The sequence below is a fragment of the Thalassophryne amazonica genome, chromosome 2 (assembly GCF_902500255.1).
Source record: "Thalassophryne amazonica chromosome 2, fThaAma1.1, whole genome shotgun sequence".
Lineage (NCBI taxonomy): Eukaryota > Metazoa > Chordata > Actinopteri > Batrachoidiformes > Batrachoididae > Thalassophryne > Thalassophryne amazonica.
Genome location: NC_047104.1, coordinates 44321275 through 44347900, shown reverse-complemented (window position 1 = coordinate 44347900; position 26626 = coordinate 44321275). Strand labels below are relative to the sequence as shown.

Genomic DNA, 26626 nt, shown 5'->3' with positions numbered 1-26626 from the left:
TATTATGTAGTATAATCAGGAAAATGTTATTTATGTAACATATGCATTGATTTGTATAATGGCACTGTTTATCAGGTTGATCATTTTTATGTGGATTCCAGCGCTGGTTCATTTTGGTGTATAATTTACACCACCTCTCGACCTGGTGTATATTTTCAGCGCAGCGTACGCCAACGACCACATAAATGCCAAGTAGTGCAGCCGTTTTGGCGTACACCCCATATACGCTCAAATATCGCCGTACGCACGTTGATACATGAGGCCCAATATCACTAACCAATAGATTAATGTATATTTTGTGTTGCTGAATCACGACTTGCCGTGAGACCAGGTTGTTTGTGACACCATCACATTTTTGCTGTGTGATGGACTTGAAATTTTACTTTTGTCTGGGATCTGTGCAGCTTTGGTAAATGTTTCGGCTGTACTTGCCATTTTTTCAGGCTTGGAACTGAGAGCAATTTGGTGCAGTGTCTTGCTCAAGGGCATATTGAAGCAAGGATTGATCCATCTGTATTTTATTCACAAGACTGCCTGACCCATCATGAAAACAGCTGTCTCCCCTATAAGAAGCAAATTAAATACTAAACCCAATTTTATGTCAGAAATATCAGTCAAGTTATGTAGCAAAAGCTACAAATTTGCATAGTGTAATATTATAGTACATAGGTTTGCAGACATGCCACTCTATGCACAGCTGAGCTCCTCAGATCTCAGAAGTTCAGTATAGTCGGTCCTAATTAATACTTGTTTGAGAGACTACTTAGGAACACCAGGAGTTGAATATATTTCTACATGTACCCCTGGAGTTGCATCATCAAGGGCATCTGGTGTAAAATGCTTGCCAAATCCCATGGTGAATCTCTCCCAGATCTGATGAAGTAACCCTGAGCAAATGGGGGAAGCTGAAAGCAAAATAAATTTCTATCTATTGGTCGATTGAGCTATTGATTGAACATCTGATAGATTCATATATCTATCATGACAGAATTTGGCACAAGAGTTTATATCTTTATTTAGGAATGGATCAAGAATTAATTAATTAATTTATTTATTTATTGCCACCACTGCTTGTGGGGTATGCTTTGGCACACATATGTAAAATTGTGTAATTTCGTAGCTGCTTCCAATGCCTCATACACCTGTTGCTACAACTACTTGCACACACCAGCGGCTGAAAGACAGAGTGTGCGCTGTGCGAGCCCATCAAACCCTCTCGCAGCAGGTGTCAGCCAAATTCCAACTGACATGCACGAACATCTCGAATGGCACTTAGAAAATGTGTGGCTATTAACACGACAACAGTCTGCAGACAATCACTGTCGTGCTGGCACTGAAATTTTTCTAAGTTCCCCACGAGTGTGGCTTTGCAAACACACACACTGACACTTTGGTGTGTCTGCTCCAGGAGGTATGGCTGCCAACAGAAGCAGCTGTGGGGGAGCTGTGGATCTGGCCATCCCAGCTGAACAAACCTACTGTGCTTGGACAGACATGGACTAAGAACTGTCCACTGTGACAAATGTGTGTCTGTTTGCTGTACTTACGTGGACATAAATAAAAACATATATCGCATACATACAGTATATCTGTTCCACATGACGCAGTGTCTGTGCTGCGGCGCGCCATCCACAAGACACGCGCTTTGGGCAGAACATGCATGCGCAGCCGGCTGGACACACCGGACCATGGACTTGAGAGGAGTGAACTGCTTCAGCATTCATGTCATTTCATGACTGTATGTCTGTGATCATGGGTCATCTACAGAGGAACAGACGGATCATATTTGTATTGTCTGACAAGAGGGATTCAATACAATGCGGTGGTTTTACAGTGGGGCAAAAAAGTATTTAGTCAGTCCCTGATTGTGCAAGTTCTCCTACTTAGAAAGATGAGAGAGGTCTGTAATTTTCATCATAGGTACACTTCAACTATGAGAAACAAAATGAGAAACAAATTTCAGGAAATCACAGTGTAGGATTTTTAAAGAATTTATTTGTAAATTATGGTGGAAAATAAGTATTTGGTCAACAAAAAATTCAACCCAATACTTTGTAACATAATCTTTGTTGGCAATGACAGAGGTCAAACATTTCCTGTAAGTCTTCACCAGGTTTGCACACAATGTAGTGGGTATTTTGGCCCATTCCTCCATGCAGATCTCCTCTAGAGCAGTGATGTTTTGGGGCTGTCACTGGGCAACACGGACTTTCAACTCCCTCCACAAATTCTCTATGGGTATGAGGTCTGGAGACTGGCTTGGCCACTCCAGGACCTTGAAACGCTTTTTACGGAACCACTCCTTCGTTGTCCGAGCGGTGTGTTTTCGATCATTGTCATGCTGGAAGACCAGGCCATGTTGCATCTTCAATGCTCTCACTGATGGAAGGAGGTTTTGGCTTAAAATCTCATGATACATGGCCCTGTTCATTCTTCCCTTAACATGGACCAGTCGTCCTGTCCCCTTTGCAGAAAAACAGCCCCAAAACATGATGTTTCCACCCCCTTGCTTCACAGTAAATATGGTGTTCTTGGAATGCAACTCAGCATTCTTCTTCTTCCAAACACGACGAGTTGAGTTTTTACCAAAATGTTCTATTTTGGTTTCATCTGACCACATTATATTCACTCAATCCTCTTCTGGATCATCCATATGCTCTCTGGCAAACTTCAGACAGGCCTGGACATATACTGGCTTAAGCAGGGGGACACGCCTGGCACTGCAGGATTTGAGTCCCTCTCTGCGTAGTGTGTAGCCTTTGTTACTTTGGTCCCAGCTCTCTGCAGGTCATTCATCAGGTCCCTCCGTGTAGTTCTGGGATTTTGTTCACCGTTCTCATGATCATTTTAACCCCCATGGGATGAGATCTTGCGTGGAGCCCGAGATCGAGGGAGATTATCAATGGTCTTGTATGTCTTCCATTTTCTTACAGTTGCTCCCACAGTTGATTTATTCACACCAACCTGCTTGCCTATTGTAGATTCACTCTTCCCAGCGTGGTGAACATCTACAATTTTCTTCCTGGTGTCCTTCAACAGCTCTTTGGTCTTGGCCATGGTTGAGTTTGGAGTCTGAATATTTGAGGCTGTGGACAGGTGTCTTTTATACAGATAACAAGTTCAAACAGGTGCCATTAATACAGGTAACAGGTGGGGGACAGATGAGCTTCTTAAAGAAGAAGTTACAGGTCTGTGAGAGCCAGAAATCTTGCGACGAGCATGCAGATGAGCTTCCCTGAGACGGTTTCTGACAGTTTGTGCAGAAATTCTTTGGTTATGCAAACCGATTGTTCCAGCAGCTGCCCGAGTGGCTGGTCTCAGACGATCTTGGAGGTGAACATGCTGGATGTGGAGGTCCTAGGCTGGTGTGGTTACATGTGGTCTGCAGTTGTGAGGCTGGTTGGATGTACTGCCAAATTCTCTGAAACGCCTTTGGAGACGGCTTATGGTAGAGAAATGAACATTCAATACGCGAGCAACAGCTCTGGATGACATTCCTGCTGTCAGCATGCCAATTGCACGCTCCCTCAAATCTTGCGACATCTGTGGCATTGTGCTGTGTGATAAAACTGCACCTTTCAGAGTGGCCTTTTATTGTGGGCAGTCTAAGGCACACCTGTGCACTAATCATGGTGTCTAATCAGCATCTTGATATGGCACACCTGTGAGGTGGGATGGATTATCTCAGCAAAGGAGAAGTGCTCACTATCACAGATTTAGACTGGTTTGTGAACAATATTTGAGGGAAATGGTGATATTGTGTATGTGGAAAAAGTTTTAGATCTTTGAGTTCATCTCATACAAAATGGGAGCAAAACCAAAAGTGTTGCGTTTAGATTTTTGTTGAGTGTATGTTGAAAATTACAGACCTCTCTCATCTTTCTAAGTAGGAGAACTTGCACTATCAGGGACTGACTAAATACTTTTTTACCCCACTGTATATGGTGTGTGATTTTTTTTTTTTAATACGTCAATGTCCTGATTTTATTTTATTTTTTAAATACGTCAGTGTCCTTCATGACATAAGGCAGTTTCCCACAGCATTTGCAGGACAGTGATCGTGGCTCAGTGGTAAAGTTTCTGACTGGCAGTCAGAGCTTTCGGTTCGATTTCTGTGGGTAGCATGTAATTTTAATTTTTTTTATTTCACAGCAGCTACTGTGTTCCTGCATGCACAAAACAATCTCAGCATGTATTTTATTTATTTATTTATTCACAGCAGCTGCACGACGTGGTTACACATCGTGCAGCTGGTGGCACTGTGTTCCCATGTGCATGAACCGTCGCACCAGCATCGTGCATGCCTGCCCGTTGGCCCAACATTTCTTGGTGCGCTCATATGAGCTGCTCTGACAGTGTCACCCTGGGGTTTCTACATATTCGCATTATGTGTGAAGGGGTCCTTATCCATGTCCAGGTTGTGGTGGCAGCAGATCAAGCACTGTCCTAACCACACATATATATATGCATAGGTATAATTTTAATATAATATACCTTATATATTAACATGCACTTTCATGCAGATGTGGATATTATTGAAAATGATTACATTTAGTTGTTTGTAATTCATAGGTTTCATAATCAAAAGGTGGGTTTAAATTGGTTGATATTGCTGGTGTGCCTTGGCGAAGAGTTAAAGAATTCGCATTTTAATGTCAATTATAGCTGAATCAAATTATGTCAGAGTAAAAATTAATCTCCAGTATGTACTACAATCAATATGGAACCTGTTGTTGTCAATTTACCCTCCCTATGAGGGAAGGAAAGAAGTACATATTTATATGTGTGCTCCTTTGTCACATTTCAGATTTTTGTTTACTATAAAAAGATGACAACCCATCATTAATTTCCGCTCATTTAAAGAGTTTCTCAGTGTGCAGGATGTTGCGAGGCATTTGTGTTAATGAGCTACATCATTCATTTGAACTGATGGCACAATTAGGAAAACAAAAGTGCAAGGTGTGACGATTTAAGTGAATGTGCTTTGTCAGTGTCTGCAAACAACACCTCAGAGACAGTATCTGCATAAAAGCCGGCTTATAAAAACATCGGCGGGTGTTTAGAGGTCGGGATTCTCACCGTCTGATTCCTACCGCCTCACTATTGTGCATCCGAACCATGCTTCCAGAGGAACGACAAACAGGAAATAAAATTAAAGCCGCTGAATGCAAATTTCTCGATGCATTCCTGCACGCTCACAAGTGTGCAAATGTGTGTATTTTGACAAAAACATAAAGTAAAAGAGAGGCGCTGCCAACCGTATCAAACCGCTCAGAACTTATAGATTTCCTACTTGCTCCATCTGAAAGCAACTCTCCCGAAGGATCAAGAAGCTTATACGAAAGGTGGCTTACAGTCAAAGATATGATCCTTGTTTGGGTGAATAAAAGTCGAGTTTGTCACTTCCGCGTGTTCCTCTCTAACTCCCTTCTTCTTCTGTGTTCCCGATGTACGTTTTCAACCTGCTGCAGCAAAAGCATTTGTCTGTTTTCCTGGTCACAGATGTTGCCGTTGCCTCACGTAGCATTGTCAGGCTCATTAGTTATACTCAGCCCGTGCGGCGAGCGGGAGCCAAGCACTCAGCCTAGCACGTAATGCTGCTTTAGTCAACTAATGAAACTGTAATTACAAAAATAATGAGGAACATGCAGTACAGTGGAGTAACTTTGGGGGCTAGTTATTTGTGTGCATGAATCATTCTGTCCAGGGTTTCCTCTTTAAATTTTCATGCATTCTGAAGCACAGCAACACACAGTCAAAGCACTTCTAGCTTCTTTATTTTGTGAATTTCAGGCTGTAGGGAGCAATAATAGCTACAGTGCGTATTTGTATGAAATATATACCATGCATAACGAGAAATAATGCAGGATAAGGTCCATTTCCTGTGCTACTTATAAACTTATTGTCCCCGGTGGGCCTCATTTAGTAAAGTGTAGCCTATGGAAACCACATTTAGTATCCCTGCTTTTGCTGCTGTTGCTGTTGCAACATAAGAAAGCGTCAAAGTTTTACTGGACACTTATCTGCATTTAGACCATGAGAAAGCATGCAGTCTGCTCAGCGTGCCAACTTGCATTCATTAAATCCTCCATATCTGTTTACACGATGGCATCACACTGAGCACTCTGCGACTGAGCAGAATTTTTTTCATGATTATTTTTCCTTCTTCTGATTGCAGCTACACACCGATTTGGATGTGGGCAACAAAAACATCAAGTACGTCCTAGCAGGAGAGGGAGCGGGCACCATCTTCGCCATCAATGAGTTAACGGGCGACATTCACGCTATGAAGAGGCTGGACCGTGAGGAAAAGGCTGAGTATACGTTAACAGCTCAGGTCATTAACGCCGATACAGACGAGCCCTTGGAGCCACCTTCTGAGTTCATCATCAAAGTCCAGGACATCAACGACAATCCGCCACAATTCATCGAAGGCCCGTACCATGCCTCCATTCCAGAAATGTCAACTGTAGGTGAGTTCCATTTGGCACACTTCATTTCTGGTCCGTGCTGCACCGCATCCTCATCAGCCTGCTGGATTTCAGAGACATCTGATCTCTAATGGGCTATTGCATTAAAATAATGAGGGAAGGAGAACAAAAGGAAATGAGTGTGTTTATTTATGCTTGCATGCCATGAGCAGCTCAGCAAATAAAAGTAATGACAAATCAAATAAAATTAGATGAATTTATAAGGCTGCTGTCAATGTTAGGACACATGTACACCCAGTGTTGTGTCCTAAGTAGCTCAACAGTAACTCAGTTACAGTAGTAGGAGCTGTGAACTCTCACGGGCCACTTCATTAGGTACATATTTCTAGTACCAGGTCAGACCCCAGCTTTGGATGGGATGAATCCATAATTTCCTGTTTATGCCAAATGTTGCTTAATGCGGACAAATTATACTGTATTTGTTGTCTGTCTGATGCCTGATTCTGTCTTTTTTCTCTCTGTTTGAGGTGCAGCTCCATCCAGAAATGGGTGTGGTGTCTATTTCTGTAATCCCCCTGTCCTGTGCATCGGCAATATTTCCTGTATATTCGTTTTGTAAATTGTGTCAGTAGCAGAGGTGGGACGAAGTCACATTCAAGTAATTTTTAAGTCATTTTCAAGTCATGAATCTGAAGTCTCAAGTCAAGTCAGCTTGCAAACAAATGGTGATCACTGTGACTTGATACTTGACTTGGGACTTGAGACTTGCAGATTCATGACTTGAGAGTGACTTGCTGGTGACTTTGTCCCACCTCTGGTCAGCAGCATGGCCCAGGCAGAGGGTCACCCATTTGAGTCTGGTCTGCTTGAGGTTTCTTCCTCAAATCATCAGAGGGAGTATTTCCTTATCACTGTCACTTGTGTGCTTGCTCTGGCGGTTGGTAAGGTTAGACCTTATTTGTGTGAAGCGCCTTGAGGCAACTTTGTTGTGATTTGGTGCTATGTAAATGAAAATAATCTGAAAATTGAAATTTCAACCCCATGATCTGAATGTTGGAGCAGAAATAAAGACTGTAATGTGCATTCTGAGGAAACATTAGCCACAACATATTGGCCACGTGGTACATTTATCTGGAAATGATCTACCGTGCCTCAGTTGCAATCATCCCACCAAATGGAAAAAGCCAGTGCGACATATCAAGTGGCCACAGCAGATACATTGTCGATGGCTATTTTCAGGTGTTAGGGATGGACTCATTGAATTACTTAAAACAAGGTGGTTCTGTAGTGTGGTTCGATGTGGCACCAAAAACATGCACTAGACCAGCTCTAGACTATGCCGACTTTAGCCTTAGTTCCTTGTTCCTAGCTGACAGGAGCAGCACCTGATATGGTCTTCTGCTGCTGTGGCCAATGTACTTCCAGGTGTAACGTGTTGTCCATTCAGAGATGTTCTTCTCCATGTAGCGCTTGTAAGGAGTGGTTAATTGCATTAATGTTACAATTTTTTTTATCAGCTCGAACCTGTATGGCAATTTTTCTCTGACTTCATGAACAGGCGTGATGGTCAGATGAGTGTGGATCATTTTGGAGAAGTATGCATTCGATCTCTCTTGTGGACCACAATCTACCCGAAAACATCTAGCTAGAAATTAACAATGGAATGGTTTACTTATAGTGACCAAAGTGTACCATTGGAGCAATGAACCAAGCCATGCCTGGATTCCATGTATCATATAGATTTACATTAAAATGACATTTAATGCAGACAGATTGTAAAAATCCACAAAAATACAGACAAAAAGAGTGTGTTCTGTGAGCTACATACAGAGAAGGACTTTCACCAGCCTGCTGTGAAGCATCACATTGAAAACACATTAACAAACAAAAATGTGTTTGGACTGAAGTAGTCAAGGCTAGCAACAGCTTTGATGTGAGTACCTCAGTTTAACAGTCTCCTGAAGTTTCCAGTATAGCGTTAACCTCAGAATATAATCAGACCACTTCAGACCAATGAGAAAAGAGTTAGATGTATATTTTATTTTCATGGTTTGGCGTGTTTAGACATATTACTGTGTGGAAGCAAACTAACCCAAACGAAATGTGAAAATAACATTTTTGTCCTTGGGCCAAACCAAACAAGCAAACTACAGTGCATCCGTAAGGTACAGTGCCTCCAGAGAGTATTCACAGCACTTTTTCCACATTTTTAATGTTACAGCCTTATTCCAAAATGGGTGAAATTCACTTATTTTTTTCCACAAAATTCTATGAGCAATGCGGAAAAGTGAAAATGAACAATGTGGAAAGGTTTTTTGCAATTTTATTAAAAATATAAAGCTAAGAAATCACATGTACCTAAATATTCTCAGCCTTTGTCATGAAGCTAAAAAAATTGAGCTCAGGTGCATTGTGTTTCCACTGAACATCCTTGAGATGTTTCTACAGCTTAATTTGAGTCTACCTGGGGTAAATTCAGTTGATTGAACATGATTTTGAAAGACACACACCTGTCTACATATAAAGTTCGACAGTTGACAGTGCATGTCAGAGCAGAAACCAAGCATGAAGTCAAAGGAATTGTCTGCAGACCTCCGAGATAGGATTATCTTGAGGCAAAAATCTGGGTCACGGTATAGAAACATTTCTACTGCTTTGAAGGTCTCAGTGAGCATGGGGACCTCCATCATCTGCACATGGAAGAAGTTTGGATCCACCAGGACTCTTCCTAGAGCTGGCCGCCCATCTAACCTGAGCGATCAGGGAGAAGGGTCTTAGTCAGGGAGGTGACCAAGAACATGATGATCATTCTGTCAGAGCGCCAGCATTCTTGTGTGGAGACAGGAGAACCTTCCAGAAGAACAACCATCTCTGCAGCAATTCACCAATCCAGTCAGACCTGTATGGTAAAGGGGCCAGACGGAAGGCAGTCCTTAGTCAAAGGCGCATGGCAGCCCGTCTGGAGTTTGCCAAAAGGCACCTGAAGGACTCTCAGACCATGAGAAACAAAATTATCTGGTCTGATGAGACAAAGATTGAACTCACTGGTGTGAATGCCAGGTGTCATGTTTGGAGGAATCCAGGCACCATCCCTACAGTGAAGCATGGTCATGACAGCATCATGCTGTGGGGATGTTTTTCCAGCAGCAGGAACTGGAGGACTAGTCAGGATTGAAGGAAAGGTGAATGCAGAAATGTACAGAGACATCCTGGATGAAAACCTGCTCCAGAGCGCTCTTGACCTCAGACTGGGGCAACTACTCATTTTTCATCAAGACAGTGACCTTAATTACACAGCCAAGATATCAAAGGATTTGCTTCAGGACAACTCTGTGAATGTCCTTGAGTGGCCCAGCCAGAGCCCAGACCTGAAACCAATTGAACATCGCTGGAGAGATCTGAAAACTGCTCTGCACCAATGTTCACCATCCAACATGATGGAGGGTGAGAGGTGCTGCAAAGAGGAATGTGCATAACTGGGCAAAGATAGGTGCACCAAGCTTGTGGCATCACATTCAAGAAGACTTGAGACTGTAGTCACTGCCAAAGGTGGATCAACAAAGTACTGAGCAAAAGCTGTGAATACATATGTGATTTCTTAGGGTTTTTTTTTTTTTATACACTTGCAAAAATTTCAAAAACTTTTTCATATTGTCATTATGGTGTTTCACCTGCAGTTGTGCCTGATTTTTGGGAGGACAAGTCTGAGCCAGAGGAAAGCCGTGTGCAGCCAGACATCTGGCTCTCTCTGTCTCCTCCTCTCTGCACAACTCAGCAGCTAACGCTAGCATGAATATGGGGAGTGGGGGGTGTGTGTGGAGACAATTTGCCTGATTCACAACATGACAAAACATAATGATGTGCTGTTATGCACAGCAGCCGTGCGTAACGGTTCCTGATTATTAATCATAACGCATGGTACATTTGGTACACCAGGTTGCAACAGTTCCTGAGGATTCCTGATGCCCCGAATCATCACATTCGTGATCAGCGGCCAAGAATGTATACTTTGTGGCATTCGTGACTTGTCGTCCTTATGTGTAAACACAGCATTGTTGTTGTTATCCATTCAGCTTCTCCCATTTTGTTTGGGGGTCGCCACAGCAGATATGGGCCAATCCGCATTCGTATTTGGCATAAGTTTTACGTTGGATGCCCTTCTTGACGCAACTCCAGTGTAACCTGGAGAAACACACAGCCGCTGGTGTTCCAAAGAGGTCTCCCAACCCAAGTACTAGCCAGGTACTGCACTGCTCAGCTTCTGAGATCTGACTTGATCAGGCTGACACAGAGCAGATCGGCTGCATGTGTAAACACAGCATAACATAACAAAATGTGGAAAAAGTGAAACACTATGAATACTTTCCAGATGCACTGTATAAGTGTAAAAGGAAAGAATAAGCATTCAAATCCTCAGGCATGCAGCTTTTGTATTGCCAGATCACTTTATCACCATGAGCAGGTCCATGTGCACTCCCATTATTGTAAACTGTGATTGACTATCTGCCCAATTCGTAGTGGGGCCAAGATTGAACTTTTTGATTGAGGTGCAATAGTCATTATATTATTTTGGATTATTTGACCACAGTGGGTTTCAATTGTGGTCCTCGGGGACTACTAACATGCATGTTTCATTCAGATATGAACTAATTAAGAGCTAAAATACACCTGACTGAGCCAATCAGCTGTGGTTACACCCAGTAGATTGTAACCGCAAAGCAGAGTGTAAATTGGGTAGACCCAATTCCATAACCCACCTCAATATGTGTGCCATGTTTGGTGGACATCATCATGAAAATAATGACATTTTTAGCCGAATGACCTTGACTTTTGCAGAAACAAACCCTTTAAGTGCAATTCTGGGCCTGATAAGTGTTAAACCACGCATCGGGTTTGGTGGAAATCAGCCAAAGGGTCTGGGAGGAACAAACAGATTAAAAAAAAGAACTTTGACATTTGACCCAAATCGCCTTGACTTTTTCCAAAAACAACCTCAGAAGCACAATTCAGGGATCAGGTTTGGTGGAAATTGGCTCAAGCACCTTAGAGGAGTAGTGGAACAAACACACTCATCAGTATTTGTCACTTATACATACTCTGGGGTAGTACTACCCATTGGTCACATAGCCAAATGCTAAGAGAAATGCCATGATGATGATAAAAATAATTTTGCTCACAGTAGGTAAGGACTTTTATTCATGTTCATAAAAGGTTCAGGTGCAGTTTTTGGGGTAACTATCAAGTCAGATATCTTGAATGAAACCTTTGCTATGTAAATTGGACTGCTAATGCCATTAGTGTCATTATTATCATACAACATATGGCTCAATGAAAGTAACTGTGGCTAAATAATATAGCACCTTCAACTGCACCACAGACTAAAACAGTTAAATGTGGTTTATTAAACATTAGGTCTCTCTCTTCTAAGTCCCTGTTAGTAAATGATATAATAATTGATCAACATATTGATTTATTCTACCTTACAGAAACCTGGTTACAGCAGGATGAATATGTTAGTTTAAATGAGTCAACACCCCCGAGTCACACTAACTGTCAGAATGCTCGTAGCATGGGCCGAGGGGGAGGATTAGCAGCAATCTTCCACTCCAGCTTATTAATTAATCAAAAACCCAGACAGAGCTTTAATCATTTGAAAGCTTGACTCTAAGTCTTGTCCATCCAAATTGGAAGTCCCAAAAACCAGTTTTATTTGTTGTTATCTATCGTCCACCTGGTCGTTACTGTGAGTTTCTCTGTGAATTTTCAGACCTTTTGTCTGACTTAGTGCTTAGCTCAGATAAGATAATTATAGTGGGCAATTTTAACATCCACATAGATGCTGAGAATGACAGCCTCAACACAACACAACACAACTCAATTGGCTTCGCTCAAAATGTAAATGAGTCCACCCACCACTTTAACCATACTTTAGATCTTGTTCTGACTTATGGTATGGAAATTGAAGACTATTCTAGTATACTAGTATTCCCTGAAAACCCCTTTCTGTCTGGTCATTTCTTAATAACATTTACATTTACTTTAATGGACTACGCAGCAGTGGGGAATAAGTTTCATTACAGTAGAAGTCTTTGGGAAAGCGCTGTAACTAGGTTTAAGGATATGATTCCTTCTTTATGTTCTCCAATGCCATATACCAACACAGTGCAGAGTAGCTACCTAAACTCTGTGAGTGAGATAGATTATCTCGTCAGTAGTTTTACATCCTCATTGAGCACAACTTTGGATACTGTAGCTCCTCTGAAAAAAAGAGCCTTAAATCAGAAGTGCCTGACTCCGTGGTATAACTCACAAACTCGCAGCTTAAAGCAGATAACCCGTAAGCTGGAGAGGAAATGGCGTCTCACTAATTTAGAAGATCTTCACTTAGCCTGGAAAAAGAGTCTGTTGCTCTATAAAAAAAAGCCCTCCGTAAAGCTAGGACATCTTACTACTCATCACTAATTGAAGAAAATAAGAACAAACCCAGGTTTCTTTTCAGCACTGTAGGCAGGCTGACAAAGAGTCAGAGCTCTATTGAGCCGGGTATTCCTTTAACTTTAACTAGTAATGACTTCATGACTTTCTTTGCTAATAAAATTTTAACTATTAGAGAAAAAAAATTACTCATAACCATCCCAAAGACATATGTTATCTTTGGCTGCTTTCAGTAATGCTGGTATTTGGTTAGACTCTTTCTCTCCGATTGTTCTGTCTGAGTTATTTTCATTAGTTACTTCCTCCAAACCATCAACATGTCTATTAGACCCCATTCCTACCAGGCTGCTCAAGGAAGCCCTACCATTAATTAATGCTTCGATCTTAAATATGATCAGTCTATCTTTATTAGTTGGCTATGTACCACAGGCTTTTAAGGTGGCAGTAATTAAACCATTACTTAAAAAGCCATCACTTGACCCAGCTATCTTAGCTAATTATAGGCCAATCTCCAACCTTCCTTTTCTCTCAAAAATTCTTGAAAGGGTAGGTGTAAAACAGATAACTGATCATCTGCAGAGGAACGGTCTATTTGAAGAGTTTCAGTCAGGTTTTAGAATTCATCATAGTACAGAAACAGCATTAGTGAAGGTTACAAATGATCTTCTTATGGCCTCAGACAGTGGACTCATCTCTGTGCTTGTCCTGTTAGACCTCATTGCTGCTTTTGATACTGTTGACCATAAAATTTTATTACAGAGATTAGAGCATACCATAGGTATTAAAGGCACTGTGCTGCAGTGGTTTGATATTATTTATCTAATAGATTACAATTTGTTCATGTAAACGGGGAGTCTTCTTCACAGACTAAGGCTAATTATGGAGTTCCACAAGGTTCTGTGCTAGGACCAATTTTATTCACTTTATACATGCTTCCCTTAGGCAGTATTATTAGAAAGCATTGCTTAAATTTTCATTGTTACGCAGATGATACCCAGCTTTATCTATCCATGAAGCCAGAGGACACACACCAATTAGTTAAACTGCAGGAATGTCTTACAGACATAAAGACATGGATGACCTCTAATTTCCTGCTTTTAAATTCAGATCAAACTGAAGTTATTGTACTTGGCCCCACAAATGTTAGAAACATGGTGTCTAACCAGATCCTTACTCTGGATGGCATTACCCTGACCTCTAGTAATACTGTGAGAAATCTTGGAGTCATTTTTGATCAGGATATGTCCTTCATTGCGCATATTAAGCAAATATGTAGGACTGCTTTTTTGCATTCGCGCAATCTCTCTAAAATTAGAAAGGTTTTGTCTCAGAGTGATGCTGAAAAACTAATTAATGCATTTATTTCCTCTAAGCTGGACTATGTAATTCATTATTATCAGGTTGTCCTAAAAGTTCCCTGAAAAGCCTTCAGTTAATTCAAAATGCTGCAGCTAGAGTACTGACGGGGACTAGAAGGAGAGAGCATATTTCACCCATATTGGCCTCTCTTCATTGGCTTCCTGTTAATTCTAGAATAGAATTTAAAATTCTTCTTCTTACTTATAAGGTTTTGAATAATCAGGTCCCATCTTATCGAAGGGACCTCATAGTACCATATCATCCCAATAGAGCGCTTCGCTCTCAGACTGCAGGCTTACTTGTAGTTCCTAGGGTTTTTAAGAGTAGAATGGGAGGCAGAGCCTTCAGCTTTCAGGCTCCTCTCCTGTGGAACCAGCTCCCAATTCGGATCAGGGAGACAGACACCCTCTCTACTTTTAAGATTAGGCTTAAAACTTTCCTTTTTGCTAAAGCTTATAGTTAGGGCTGGATCAGGTGACCCTGAACCATCCCTTAGTTATGCTGCTATAGACTTAGACTGCTGGGGGGTTCCCATGATGCACTGAGTGTTTCTTTCTCTTTTTGCTCTGTATGCACCACTCTGCATTTAATCATTAGTGATTGATCTCTGCTCTCTTCCACAGCATGTCTTTTTCCTGATTATCTCCCCTCAGCCCCAACCAGTCCCAGCAGAAGACTGCCCCTCCCTGAGCCTGGTTCTGCTGGAGGTTTCTTCCTGTTAAAAGGGAGTTTTTCCTTCCCACTGTTGCCAAGTGATTGCTCACAGGGGGTCGTTTTGACCATTGGGGTTTTTTCTGTAATTATTGTATGGCTTTTGCCTTACAATAATTTGCCTTGGGGCAACTGTTTGTTTTGATTTGGCGCTATATAAATAAAATTGATTTGATTTGATAAATAGAAAATACATTGTTCCTGCATATTGTCATCCTGCATAAGTGATGAGTCTGAAGACATAAATTGTCATTAATGAAAATATATGACATTAGACAGGACATATTGACTCCATCTTTCTTAGTAAGACCATTTATGCAGGGCGACAGTATCCGCCATAACACACATCATATAGCCACTTTGGCTCAGCATTAAAATATCATAGCACTAGCCCAAGTACTACAAGGGTTTTGAGCTTGTTTCGGTCATAGTATTACATATTGTGACTTGTTACAAACAATATAAAATTTAAAATGTTAATTATTAAATATGTAAAGCCTACTACCAAAGTCTGTCATTATTTTTGGTCAGACTTTTTTTCCTGTTAGTTTGTATCTGTGCATCGGGATGTGTCTCCGTCTTTGATGACCATGAATGTGTTCTAATATATTCATTGAACCAAGGGTTTATTTTTGAGGTTGTTTATTGTAGTTTTTGTTTTTGAAGAGCCAAGCCGCTTCTATAGTCCTTGTTTTCACAAGCACGATGACATGTTTCTCCGAGAGCTTGCAATGCTGTACAAAAACTGATGAAAAACAAGGATTTTTGCAGAATTTAATATTTTCCTCAACACACTTAACATACCTCAGAGTGGAAATGCATCATTTTGAAATCAAATTTTGCACATTTTAATCAGCAGATCACACATTTTTACCTGAAGAAAATTAAAGCGCACACAGAGTTCACGTGTGATCTCACAATCTGTTAAGACCGTGCTGTCAGTTTGCCTGACAACCGTGAGTGATGCTAACTGCTGCAACCATTCAGTACAACACTCAGGCCTCCACAAACTGCAACGCAGACATATTTAACTGCATGCAAATATATTCATATATTCATATTTTCTATTCCGTCCATGCATTTAAATAACCACCCTGTGATGATCACATAATTCAAATGTAAAGCTCATCTCAGATTGGCAGAGGTCTATAAATGGCTCACTAGGTGCTACAAAGGAGCTGTACTGCTGACCCCGGAGCAGCATGAGTCTTGTAGAAAATGTTTTTATGAGTAGCTGGAAGGTGATCAGTTTGTCTTTTTGCCATTTTGACATTGGAGGAGTTATGCGAGGGTGCCGAGGTCTGTTGTTGGGTGGCGTGCGCATGTTCCTGCGCTTCCTCATTGAGCTTGCTCTTGTTCGCTGTCATGAAGATGACAGAACATGCTAGGGCAGATGGTGTTCTGCACGTAACAGTCTGTTGGGTGAATCCCATCTGCGGGTGCACCGTTTGTGTCAGCTCTTTCAGGTACCGCTGATTTCATCTCCTCTCACAATCATTCATTCTGATTCTTATTAGCTGGCGCAGAAACAAACAGGAACAAAATGAGGTGCAAAAGCATCCATGTAAACATGGAAAAACAGTGAACTCTGTTGTCTGAAGTCGTGTTATTTGATCTTGGCTGCTCATTGTTTGGAATCCCAGTTGAACTGTACTAATTCTCTCCAAGGATTTTGTCACCGCAGTGCAGGGGCAGCCACAGTGACGCAGTAGAGAGTGAATGAGCAGTTGAGAGCACTCTGTGATTTGCCAGTGGGAATAATGCATAAGAAATGGAAATCGGCATCTCTTTGTAGATTGTTGTTCCTTTTGTCACTCTTGATTAATTAAACATTCACAACTGCTCAGTTGTTTACATGAAAAACTTCAGTACTCTGTGACGAGTTTTCCTCTTGTGATGTTTTGATGTGTTATGGAAAGGATCAGACATTGGGTACAAAAGCAAATAAAATGGCACTCTGAGATGCTTCCCTATTCAAAATCTTCAGTTTTCCATTAGTCAGGCCTGGGAGCATGCTCTGGTTTCATACATCACCACATAATCTTGCAAATAGACATGCAAACAAACCAGGCTGAAGAACCTATCAGTAGGATAGCTGTAGTTCCTTGTGATGTCATAAAGTGTTTCTCACTGAAGACATTTTGGGATGTCTCAAAAGAGCCACCAAAACTTTTGTGTTTTTTTGTCTTGATATATCTATGTTCATGCAAATTCGCACAAATATCCAAGATATTGTCTGTGCTAGATAGGTTTGACCACATAAACTGCCTTTATCCGTCAGATAATGAAGACAATCACATTTTATAAGAATTTTGTTTTACATTTATCAAAGCAAGGTGACATTAACTATTTTAATATACAGTATGACTATTATATATAGAATGTTTGCGCAGTCTTTGGCATAGGTCCCCACCACAGCAGAAAGTAGAGATATGATGATCTCACATCTTGCCATCTGAAAAGACTGGGGTGGAGACGATCCCTAGGCAACAGATACAGAGCAACTGGTGGAGGTGGCGTGCAGGAGGTAGTGTCTGGCCAGTGAGCTGTAAACAGCAAGAGGTAAGTTAGAACTCTGACATTTTAAGGAGAGACTCCAGTTATAATTTGCAAGGAACATTATTATTTCAATAATCAAAGATTCAAACTACTGTACTAAGTCATTGTGCTTCTGTTAAAGGTGTTAATATTTGGAATTTGTGCTGAGATAACATAAAATCACTCGGTAATGTGGTTAGCTTTCATCTAATTACTTGTTGTGGTGTGATTAATTAGGCTTATTGGTTTTGTTTTTTGGGGGTTTGTGTGTGGTGCACTGTTTGCATGTTTGTGCTTTGAAATTTTAGTTCAGTGATATATATGTATACATTTGTATGTTTTTGGGTGGGTGTAGGGATGGGTGTAGTGTCTTCAGGAAACACGTAGCTAAACCACCAGAAGAAACCTCACAGATGTTTGCAGTTTATATTTTACTTTATGGTGAAAAGGCATCCCCCTTTGACATCTCAGGGTGGATGGCAGTTGATTGCAACAGAACATGCGTCTCCATGCCAGCTCTCACATGGCCTCTGTTCACCTAGTGGGCGGAACCGGAAGTACTGCGGCAAACCGGAAGTTGGTTTTTAACTATAATTTTTTTTTTTTTTTTTTTTACTTTTTACAAAAACCAATGACTCACAGTCTAAGCAAATTACAAATAGTTATTTAACTTATTCCAGCACTTTTTATGCCTTTATACTTCCATAAATTGTCAATGAATTATATATTATAAAAACAAGTGCCTTAAGGGCAATAGAGTGGGCTTTTATAAGATTTTGCTTCTGCCTACACCCTTTCGGGCACATGGGTGCATTGTTGGATTGTTTTCTTTGTGAGTTCACTTTGTTATTTTGGGTGTGTGGTGAATAAATTCACTCATTCATATGTACATGGCATAGCATTTCTCAGCATTAATTAACATTTGATTTTATTTAGCAGAACAGCGACAAAATATTTATTGCAGGAATAAACTTTATTAATATTTGGAAATGGTCAGGGTGGTGAACAATTGGTCAGTGCACTTGTTGCCAAACTAGAAGGTTCCTGGTTCAAGACAACTCATCCCCATTCTTTGCAAAATGTGTGGTTGTGTGAAGATGGGCATCCAGTGTAGAACTGTTGCCAAATCAATGTGCAGGTCCACTTTGGACCTGCTGTGGTGAACTGGAGCAAAATGAGAGAAGTTGGAAGAACATGCTCACAAATAGTTGGCAGAAGACAAAATACAAAGGCTTCATTTTAACATAACATAAAACAATATACATTTAGTGGATGGAAACCAGTGATATACTTTTCAGTTTTTTTGCCTTTTGGACATACATCACTCACTCACTCATCTTCAAATGCTTACTCCAGTTAAGGGTCATGGGGCTACGTACATAAATGTTAATTCATTCATCTTTCAAGTTAAATCTAAAAAACATATGTTTCAGAAAACTAAGAACATATAAATAGAAATTGTAATGTGTTGTTTGAGATAAGTCAGATTTTGATTTTCATCATTTCTATACATAGACATCTTGAAAAAATGACAGCCATCTTGGTTTTTTGCTGTGCTCATCAGCTGTTTTATGAAAAGTGTTCCAATATGAATCTTCTTTTCAACTGCCATGTTTGTATCATCACCTGGAGGCCGGCATAGTGTTTATCACTGGTGCCTCGGGGTGATGGGATCACTTCCCACTTGGTCTTTTTGTGTGGAGTTTCCATGTTCTCTGCATGGGTTACCACTGAGCACTCTGGTTTCCTCCCACAATCAAAAACATGGGTATTTAGGGTCTGTCCATGAACAAGGCAGCGTCTCCACATCTGGAGTTGGTCACTGGGCATTGGACTGTGGCTGCCCATTGCTCCTAGTGGTTGGAATGTGTCAAACTATAATTAGGATCGGTTAAATTTTGGAGTGAATTTCTCCTCTGTGAGATCAATAAAGTTTATCTTTATGTTGTGAAAGTGTAGTGACACGGACCCACAACAGGGGGCGCAAATGACCGGCCAATAGATGAGCCAAAAAGGTAACAATTTAATGTTGTGAAATGTGCACAACGAACATACATACAATCTCAGAATATAATTACAGTCAAATCACAAAGGTGATGTGTTGGCAGGCTCAAGGATAGAAGACGTCTGTCCTGAGAAGAGCCGGAACCACACGATTTCCGCAGCCACAGAACCTGGTGAATACTGGAGCCGCCAAGTCCCGAATTCCCAGGTGATCACCGTCCCCGACTGTCGGATCTGGTACTGCTGGCGAAGAACAAAGACAGTCAAGTGTGGGTGTGTGTACACCCAGTAACAACAGCGGTGGGAATGCCACCTCCACCTCTCACTCAAAAATTGCAGAGTACTGTAGATTCCTCAGGGGAAAAGAGTGCCTTCAGCGCTCTCACAGCTTTCACCGACGGAGGTACTGGTACTCCTGCAAACACTCACAATATACAAATATTGCAATCACAAAAACGGCTGAGGATATTACCTCCAATGAAGTATGATATCTCGGCAATGAGGTGGAGATGACGTCTGGTCTTTATGGAGTGAGAGGACGTTGAGTAGATGGGTGACAGCTGTCAAGAGGTAATGAGTGACAGCTGTCACCCCAGGCTGTGTCCATGGCGGCAGCGCCCTCTCGTGCCTGAAGCCCGCACTTCAGGCAGGGCGCCCACTGGTGGTGGGCCAGCAGTACCTCCTCTTCTGGCGGCCCACACACAACACTTTATCTTAAAAAAAAGAAAATGTTCACTGTTTACTGTTTTGGTACTCTGGCAAAATAATTTCCTTCAGGATAAATAAAGTTGATCTTAGCTTATCTTAAAATGTAAAGGACAAATTTCATTGTAAGTATATACAATGAATGCCCTTCTTCTTCTTCTTCTTGAAGGGTTATCCTCAAAATCTGCAATTAGCTGCACTAATAAACTGAGAAAATGTTCAAACATAATTATGGCACATGGTACAGGATGCCACATTACACAATACTGAATCTTTTTGCTGAGCGTGAGTCTACCTGCTTCAAATATTCACAAAGCAGCTGCTTGTCTTGAAGAATTTATCCAGTTCCAGAGCTTGTCAGTTCTGTGCCAGACCTCTCGCTCCGTGCTTATCAAGTGCACATCCCAGTGGTATCAATGAGACCGGGGACAAGTATCAGCACCCGTCTTTTATCTATCAAGGACTACAGCCAGAGAAACCACCCACTCATTGAATGTCACCATCCCCCATAGGAAGCATCTGCTGCAGCCGGATGAGATATGTGACATGGGCCGTGGAGGTCACCGTGTTTCCTGTGTGCGAAGGAGCAGAGAGGTTAATGGGAAATGAAGGAGAAAGACCTTTTGTTCTTCCTTTAAAAGGCTCACTCGGCCAAGATGTGTGGCTTTCTGTGACTTTTCAGTGACTTTCATTTTCCTGAATGGCTGAGAAGGAGGTGACTAATTGTTTCGTGGATCGTTTCTCAAAGTACAGTGCAACAATCAGAGGAAGTGGAGCGCAGAGGTGATGGCAGCACAGAAGGAGCGATGTCCCAGGAGCAGGTGTTCCATCATCAATGGAATTTCAATGGCTACTCATAAGTAATTACTGCTAAATGGTACTGATGTCATGAGTGGAAATGCATGGGCATTTAATGAATGCTTTAGAAATTAAAGAAGTCGTAATTTACATGTTTATCACCAAGGTGACATATGTTGTAAGAACAGATATTAAAGGTTGAGGCCAAAAATGAACTGAGGGGAGTCACATTCACAAAAGAAAAAGTTTCTGAGAATAACATTTTTTTAAATACATACTTTTTAAAAGGAAATGAACCACGACTCACTTCTAAAAATGTACAAGGAGTAGGAGTACTCTCATGGCTGAACAGTGCTTCTCTGTTCCACTGACTGTGCAGGTGTCAGGGGATGGATACATGAACATTTATTTCCAAGTCACTGAATATGTCTTGGAGAAATACAAACAGTATGGCACTCTATGGTAAATCTGTATGGAGTAGATAGTTCTCAAAAACTGGGTGACTATGCAAGAAGGAGAAGAGTGAGGAAAGCCACCAAGACACCCATACAACCCAGAAGAAGTTATAGGCTTCTCTGGCTGTGATTGGAGAAACTGTGCATGTTTTGCATCCACAGTTATCCAGCTTCATGATGAAATGGTTTAGAGGAGGATTTTCTTTCACCAAAATATCAAATCTAGGTTTGCATCTCAGGGGTACCTTCTGACAAATTGTCGCTGAATGTCCAAGTCTTCTTTTTAAGAAAATCCTCTTCCATACCACTTCACACTTGTCTGAAGAAATCTGGCAATACGAGGTCTGTGAGAAAAGTATCGTACCTTTTTATTTTTTTCAAAAACTATATGTATTTGATTCATATGTTTTTATGTCAGCCAAGCTTGAACCTTCGTGCGCATGCGTGAGTTTTTCCACGCCTGTCAGTTGCGTCATTCGCCTGTGGGCAGGCTTCGAGTGAGCACTGCTCCACCCCTCTCATCGTTGTTTCATTGCGAGGAAATGGCGGAATGATTTGGGCTTTTTTTCCATCAGAATTTTTTCAGAAACTGTTAGAGACAAGCAGCTGGAAACCATTCGAAAATTTAGCTGGCTTTCGGTGAAAATTTTACGGGCTTCACAGAGAATAAGGATTGTTACTACAGCTTTAAGGACACCCCACAATGGCGCATGGCGCGCGCTCCGAGCCGCCATCGAGAGGCAGAAAACACCACATCATTTCTAAACGGATGGCTGTGTGGAGCTGGGACCGTCGTGAGCAATTTCTCTGGTTATCACAAGAGCTGGACATCAGCCATTTTCAAGCAGATTTGACTTTTAACAAGAGATTTTGTTATGGAAAGCCACGCGGAGGCTTTGCGCGTCAGGACCGATTCGCTGATCGAGCGAGACAAAGGAACACCTCCGTTTCGGAGTGCCAGGGGACAAGTTGGGACATGCCCAGCTCTCCACAATTTCTCTTATACTCACTGGGCTGGTAAGCATTGAAAGCCAAGATAGGCATGTCCCAACTTGTCCCCTGGCACTCCGAAATGGAGGTGTTCCTTTGTCTCGCTCGATCTGTGAATCGGTAACATTCATAACAAAGCAAACTTGCACTCGATTAGGATAAAGGAAATGCAGACATATCAGTCAGGTAATGTGAATCTGGTCCCATGCATGTGCAATGACTGCACCAATAGAGGGTGCCACGCTTCTGAACAGCAATGCGCACACAGTTATTGAAAATCAGTCGAACAACGGCCCCTTTAATAGGAGGTTGTGGCTCAGCCATGGTTCTTCATGACTAAATGAGAAACATGAGTATAAATAAACAACCAAATAGTACATTAAACCTGGCTGTGTGGTTGGCGTCTTACCTGCCGGTGAAGGCGCGCACACCCACAGACAGCAGGAAGATGAGAAGAGAGCTGCAAAGGAATTCACAACGAGGTTGCGTAACAACCCAGGCTCTAAAGCAGAAATTGACGTCAGCCATAACATAGTGCGCAAAGCCAGCAAGAGAATGAATGGACTTACCACAGTAGAGAGCCCCGAACGCACAGCACGTGTCTGACAGCATGCATTCTGAACAGTTAGGAAGAAAACTCCCACACAGACTGGACTACTGCCCAGGAATGCTTCACGTTTGGCATAGAACTTGCCCAAACAGAGTCGCACAAGAGTACAAAGCACGCCGCCACCCAAAACCCACTCCAGGTGGTGTGTATATGAACGTGCACTGCGCGCGCTCTGAGCTTTCAAGGCCATGTTGGCGCCACCCACCATCCGCCTTAAAGGTCTACCACACACCAACATGCCACATTGATTTCACTTTACTTTCACTTTGATAAAGATAAGTTCAGAAATTTTTTTATATATATATTTGTATTTTCTGCATGTGAAATGGCATAAACAAATTAAAATTTATGAAATACCAAGTGTTCCAAAACACATTTGGAGGGCGCTGTTCCTACATACACTGTAAAAAAATTCCATTTTGCAGTGGCAGACTTAATGGCTCCCGATGTATATTTGTGTAATTCCATGGCCCTTCAGACACCACTGCCACTTTATTATATGTCTGCTATCTTTGAATTCTAATCAGATTATTTATGTAGTGCCAAATCACAACATAAGTTGCCACAAGGCACTTCACAAAGGTAAAGTCTAACCTTACCAACCCCTGTGAGCAAACACATGAGTGACAGTGATAAGGAAAAACTCCCTCTGGCATTTTTTTGAGGACGAAACCTCAAGCAGACTAGACTCAGAGGACCCACTGCTTAGTTTATTCTAACAATAACAGAGATCAAGTACGCAAAGTAGAAATAAAGTGTCATCAAACATCAACGATGAAAACAAAAACAAGTTCACTGTCAAGTAAAAGTGGAATTTTAACCTATTTTAAGTGTCCCAGCCAGTGTCTGTTTGTGTAAGTCGTGGGCAAATATCTTTCTGGGCCATCAGCCAGGGTCAATTGGGCACTGTAGAACTTTGGCCTCACTCAAAGCCCCAGCACCTCAAACATGGAGAGAGAGAGAGAGAGAGAAAGAGAGAGAGGAGCAGAAGTTCTTTGGTTACCAGGTTCCAGCTGTATCACAGAATTGTGTAGTGTAGTCTGTTCACACACTACAAAGGTAGTAGAACAACCAGTTACTGTTTGCCAACTACTACTAAAAGCATACTGAGTATTTGAGCATCCTACAGACATAATGGAGGGATGTTCAGGATATTTAACATAAAATTTTATTTGATCTTTAACTATAAAACAGATCAAAATACAACCCCAATTCCAATGAAGTTGGGATGTTGTGTAAAATGTAAATAAAAACAATACAATGATTTGCAAATCCTCTTCCACCTATATTCAATTGAACACACCACAAAGACAAAATATTTAATGTTTAAACTGATAAACTTTGTTGTTTTTGTGCAAATACTTGCTCATTTTGAAATGGATGCCTGGAACATGTTTCAAAAAAGTTGGGACGGAGCAACAAAAGACTGGGAGAGTTGATGAATGCTCAAAGAACACCTAATTGGAAACAGGTGAGTGTCATGATTGGGTATAAAAGGAGCATCCCCAAAAGGCTCAGCCGTTCACAAGCAAAGATTGGGTGAGGATCACCACTTTGTGAACAATTGCCTGAAAAAAAAAATAGTCCAACAGTTTAAGAACAATGTTTCTCATCGTTCAATTGCAAGGAATTTAGGGATTCCATCATCTACAGTCCATAATATAATCAGAAGATTCAGAGAATCTGGAGAACTTTCTACATGTAAGCAGCAAGGCTGAAAGCCAACACTGAATGACCTTCAATCCCTCAGGCGGTACTGCATTAAAAACCGACATCATTGTGTAAAGACTCTTACTGCGTGGGCTCAGGAACATTTCAGAACACAGTTTGTTGCTTCATCTACAAGTGCAAGTTAAAACTCTACCATGAAAAGTGAAAGCCACACATCAACAACATCCAGAAATGCAGCCACCTTCTCTGGGCCCGAGCTCATTTGAAATGGACAGACGCAAAGTGGAAAAGTGTGCTGTGATCTGATGAGTCCACATTTCAAATTGTTTTCTGGAAATCATGGACATTGTGTCCTCCGGAAAAAAAAAAGAGGAAAATGACCATCCAGATTGTTACCAGCACTAAGTTCAAAAGCTAGCATCTGTGATAGTATGAGGGTGTGTTAGTGCCCATGTCATGGGCAACTTTTTACCATCAATGCTGAAAGGTACATCCAGGTTTTGGAGCAACACATGCTGCCATCCAAGCAATATTTTTTCAGGGATGTCCCTGTTTATTTCAGCAAGACAATGTCAAGCCACATTCTGCACGTGTTACAACAGTGTGGCTTCATAGTAAAAGAGTATGGGTACTAGACTGGCCTGCCTGCAGTCCAGACCTGTCGCCCATTGAAAATGTGTGACGCATTGTGAAGCGCAAAATACGACAGAGACCCAGTGACAGCACCAAGGGGGGGCTTAAGCCCACCCAATAATGAGCCAAGCCCCCTCCCCTCGGCCCCCCCCAATAATTTTGCCAATAATGTGAATAGCGACTGACATATCTGTGGATCTCAACTGCAGTTTTGCACTGAGAATGTCTCAATATTGCATAACTGAGCAAAGTGATGAATGTGTGTGTTCGGTGATCCACCAATGCTGAATCACCCTTCACAAACAGAATTTTCAGTTTTGCAAATAAACATTTATTTGTAAAAACCCACACACAAGTTACAAATCAGAAATTTGTGTTTGTGGATCACAAAGCACATGTACAAATCAAAGGATATTTGTAAATCACCCTCTGTGTATTTGCAAGTATTAATGAGACAAATTTAACTCCATACTCCAAAAATTTAGGTTTCCTACATATTTATTACGGTCACTCTTAAAACTTCACTTATCTTTATTTATACCTATGTGCAAGTTTACTGAACTTGCAATCATTCTCAGTGATGTGTGTGTGCATTGATACCACATTTTAGAGGAGCACGGGTGACTAAAACATATACCTTGGTATTTATAAAGCAATTTACTATATATTGTTCATTTCGACGTTGTGGAGCCCCTCCAACTTTTACCCCAGCCCCCCCTCAGCCTCCCCAACAAAAATTTCCTGGTGCCGCCACTGCAGAGACCCCGGACTGTTGAAACAACTGAAGTCGTACATCAAGCAAGAATGGGAAAGAATTCCACCTACAAAGCTTCAACAATTCCCAAACAGTTCCCAAACACGTATTGAGTGTTGTTAGAAGGAAAGGTGATGTAACACAGTGGTAAACATACCACTGTCCCAGGTTTTTTGAAACATGTTGCATGCATCGATTTCAAAATGAACAAATATTTGCATAAAAACAATAAAGTTTATCAGTTTGAACATTAAATATCTTTTATTGTGGTGTATTCAATTGAATATAGGTTGAAGAGGATTTGCAAATCATTGTATTCTGTTTTTATTTACATTTTACACAACGTCCCAACTTCTTTGGAATTGGGGTTGTATTTTGATCTGTTTTACAGTTAAATATCAACTAAGATTTCATGTTAAATATCCTGAACATCCCTCCATTATGTCTGTAGGATGCTCAAATACTCAGTATGCTTTTAGTAGTTGTTGGCAAACAGTAACTGGTTGTTCTACAACCTTTGTAGTGTGTGAAC

The 26626-nt window shown here is 41.3% G+C and overlaps 1 protein-coding gene and 1 long non-coding RNA gene across 2 annotated transcripts in view; one reads left to right on the top strand and one right to left on the bottom strand.

The window, feature by feature from the left end:
• The window catches only part of cdh8 (cadherin 8), a 469940-nt gene that overhangs the window by 158943 nt on the left and 284371 nt on the right, over nt 1-26626 (top strand). Inside the window, 1 exon segment of the mRNA XM_034185442.1 lies at nt 6179-6473. Within this exon segment, the coding sequence (XP_034041333.1) occupies nt 6179-6473 (295 nt within the window).
• LOC117523846 lies at nt 6347-25701 on the bottom strand. The gene is made up of 3 exons (XR_004564632.1): nt 25690-25701; nt 23735-23740; nt 6347-6492 (listed from the first exon to the last, which is right to left on the bottom strand). It is a non-coding gene; the product is annotated as an uncharacterized LOC117523846 (long non-coding RNA).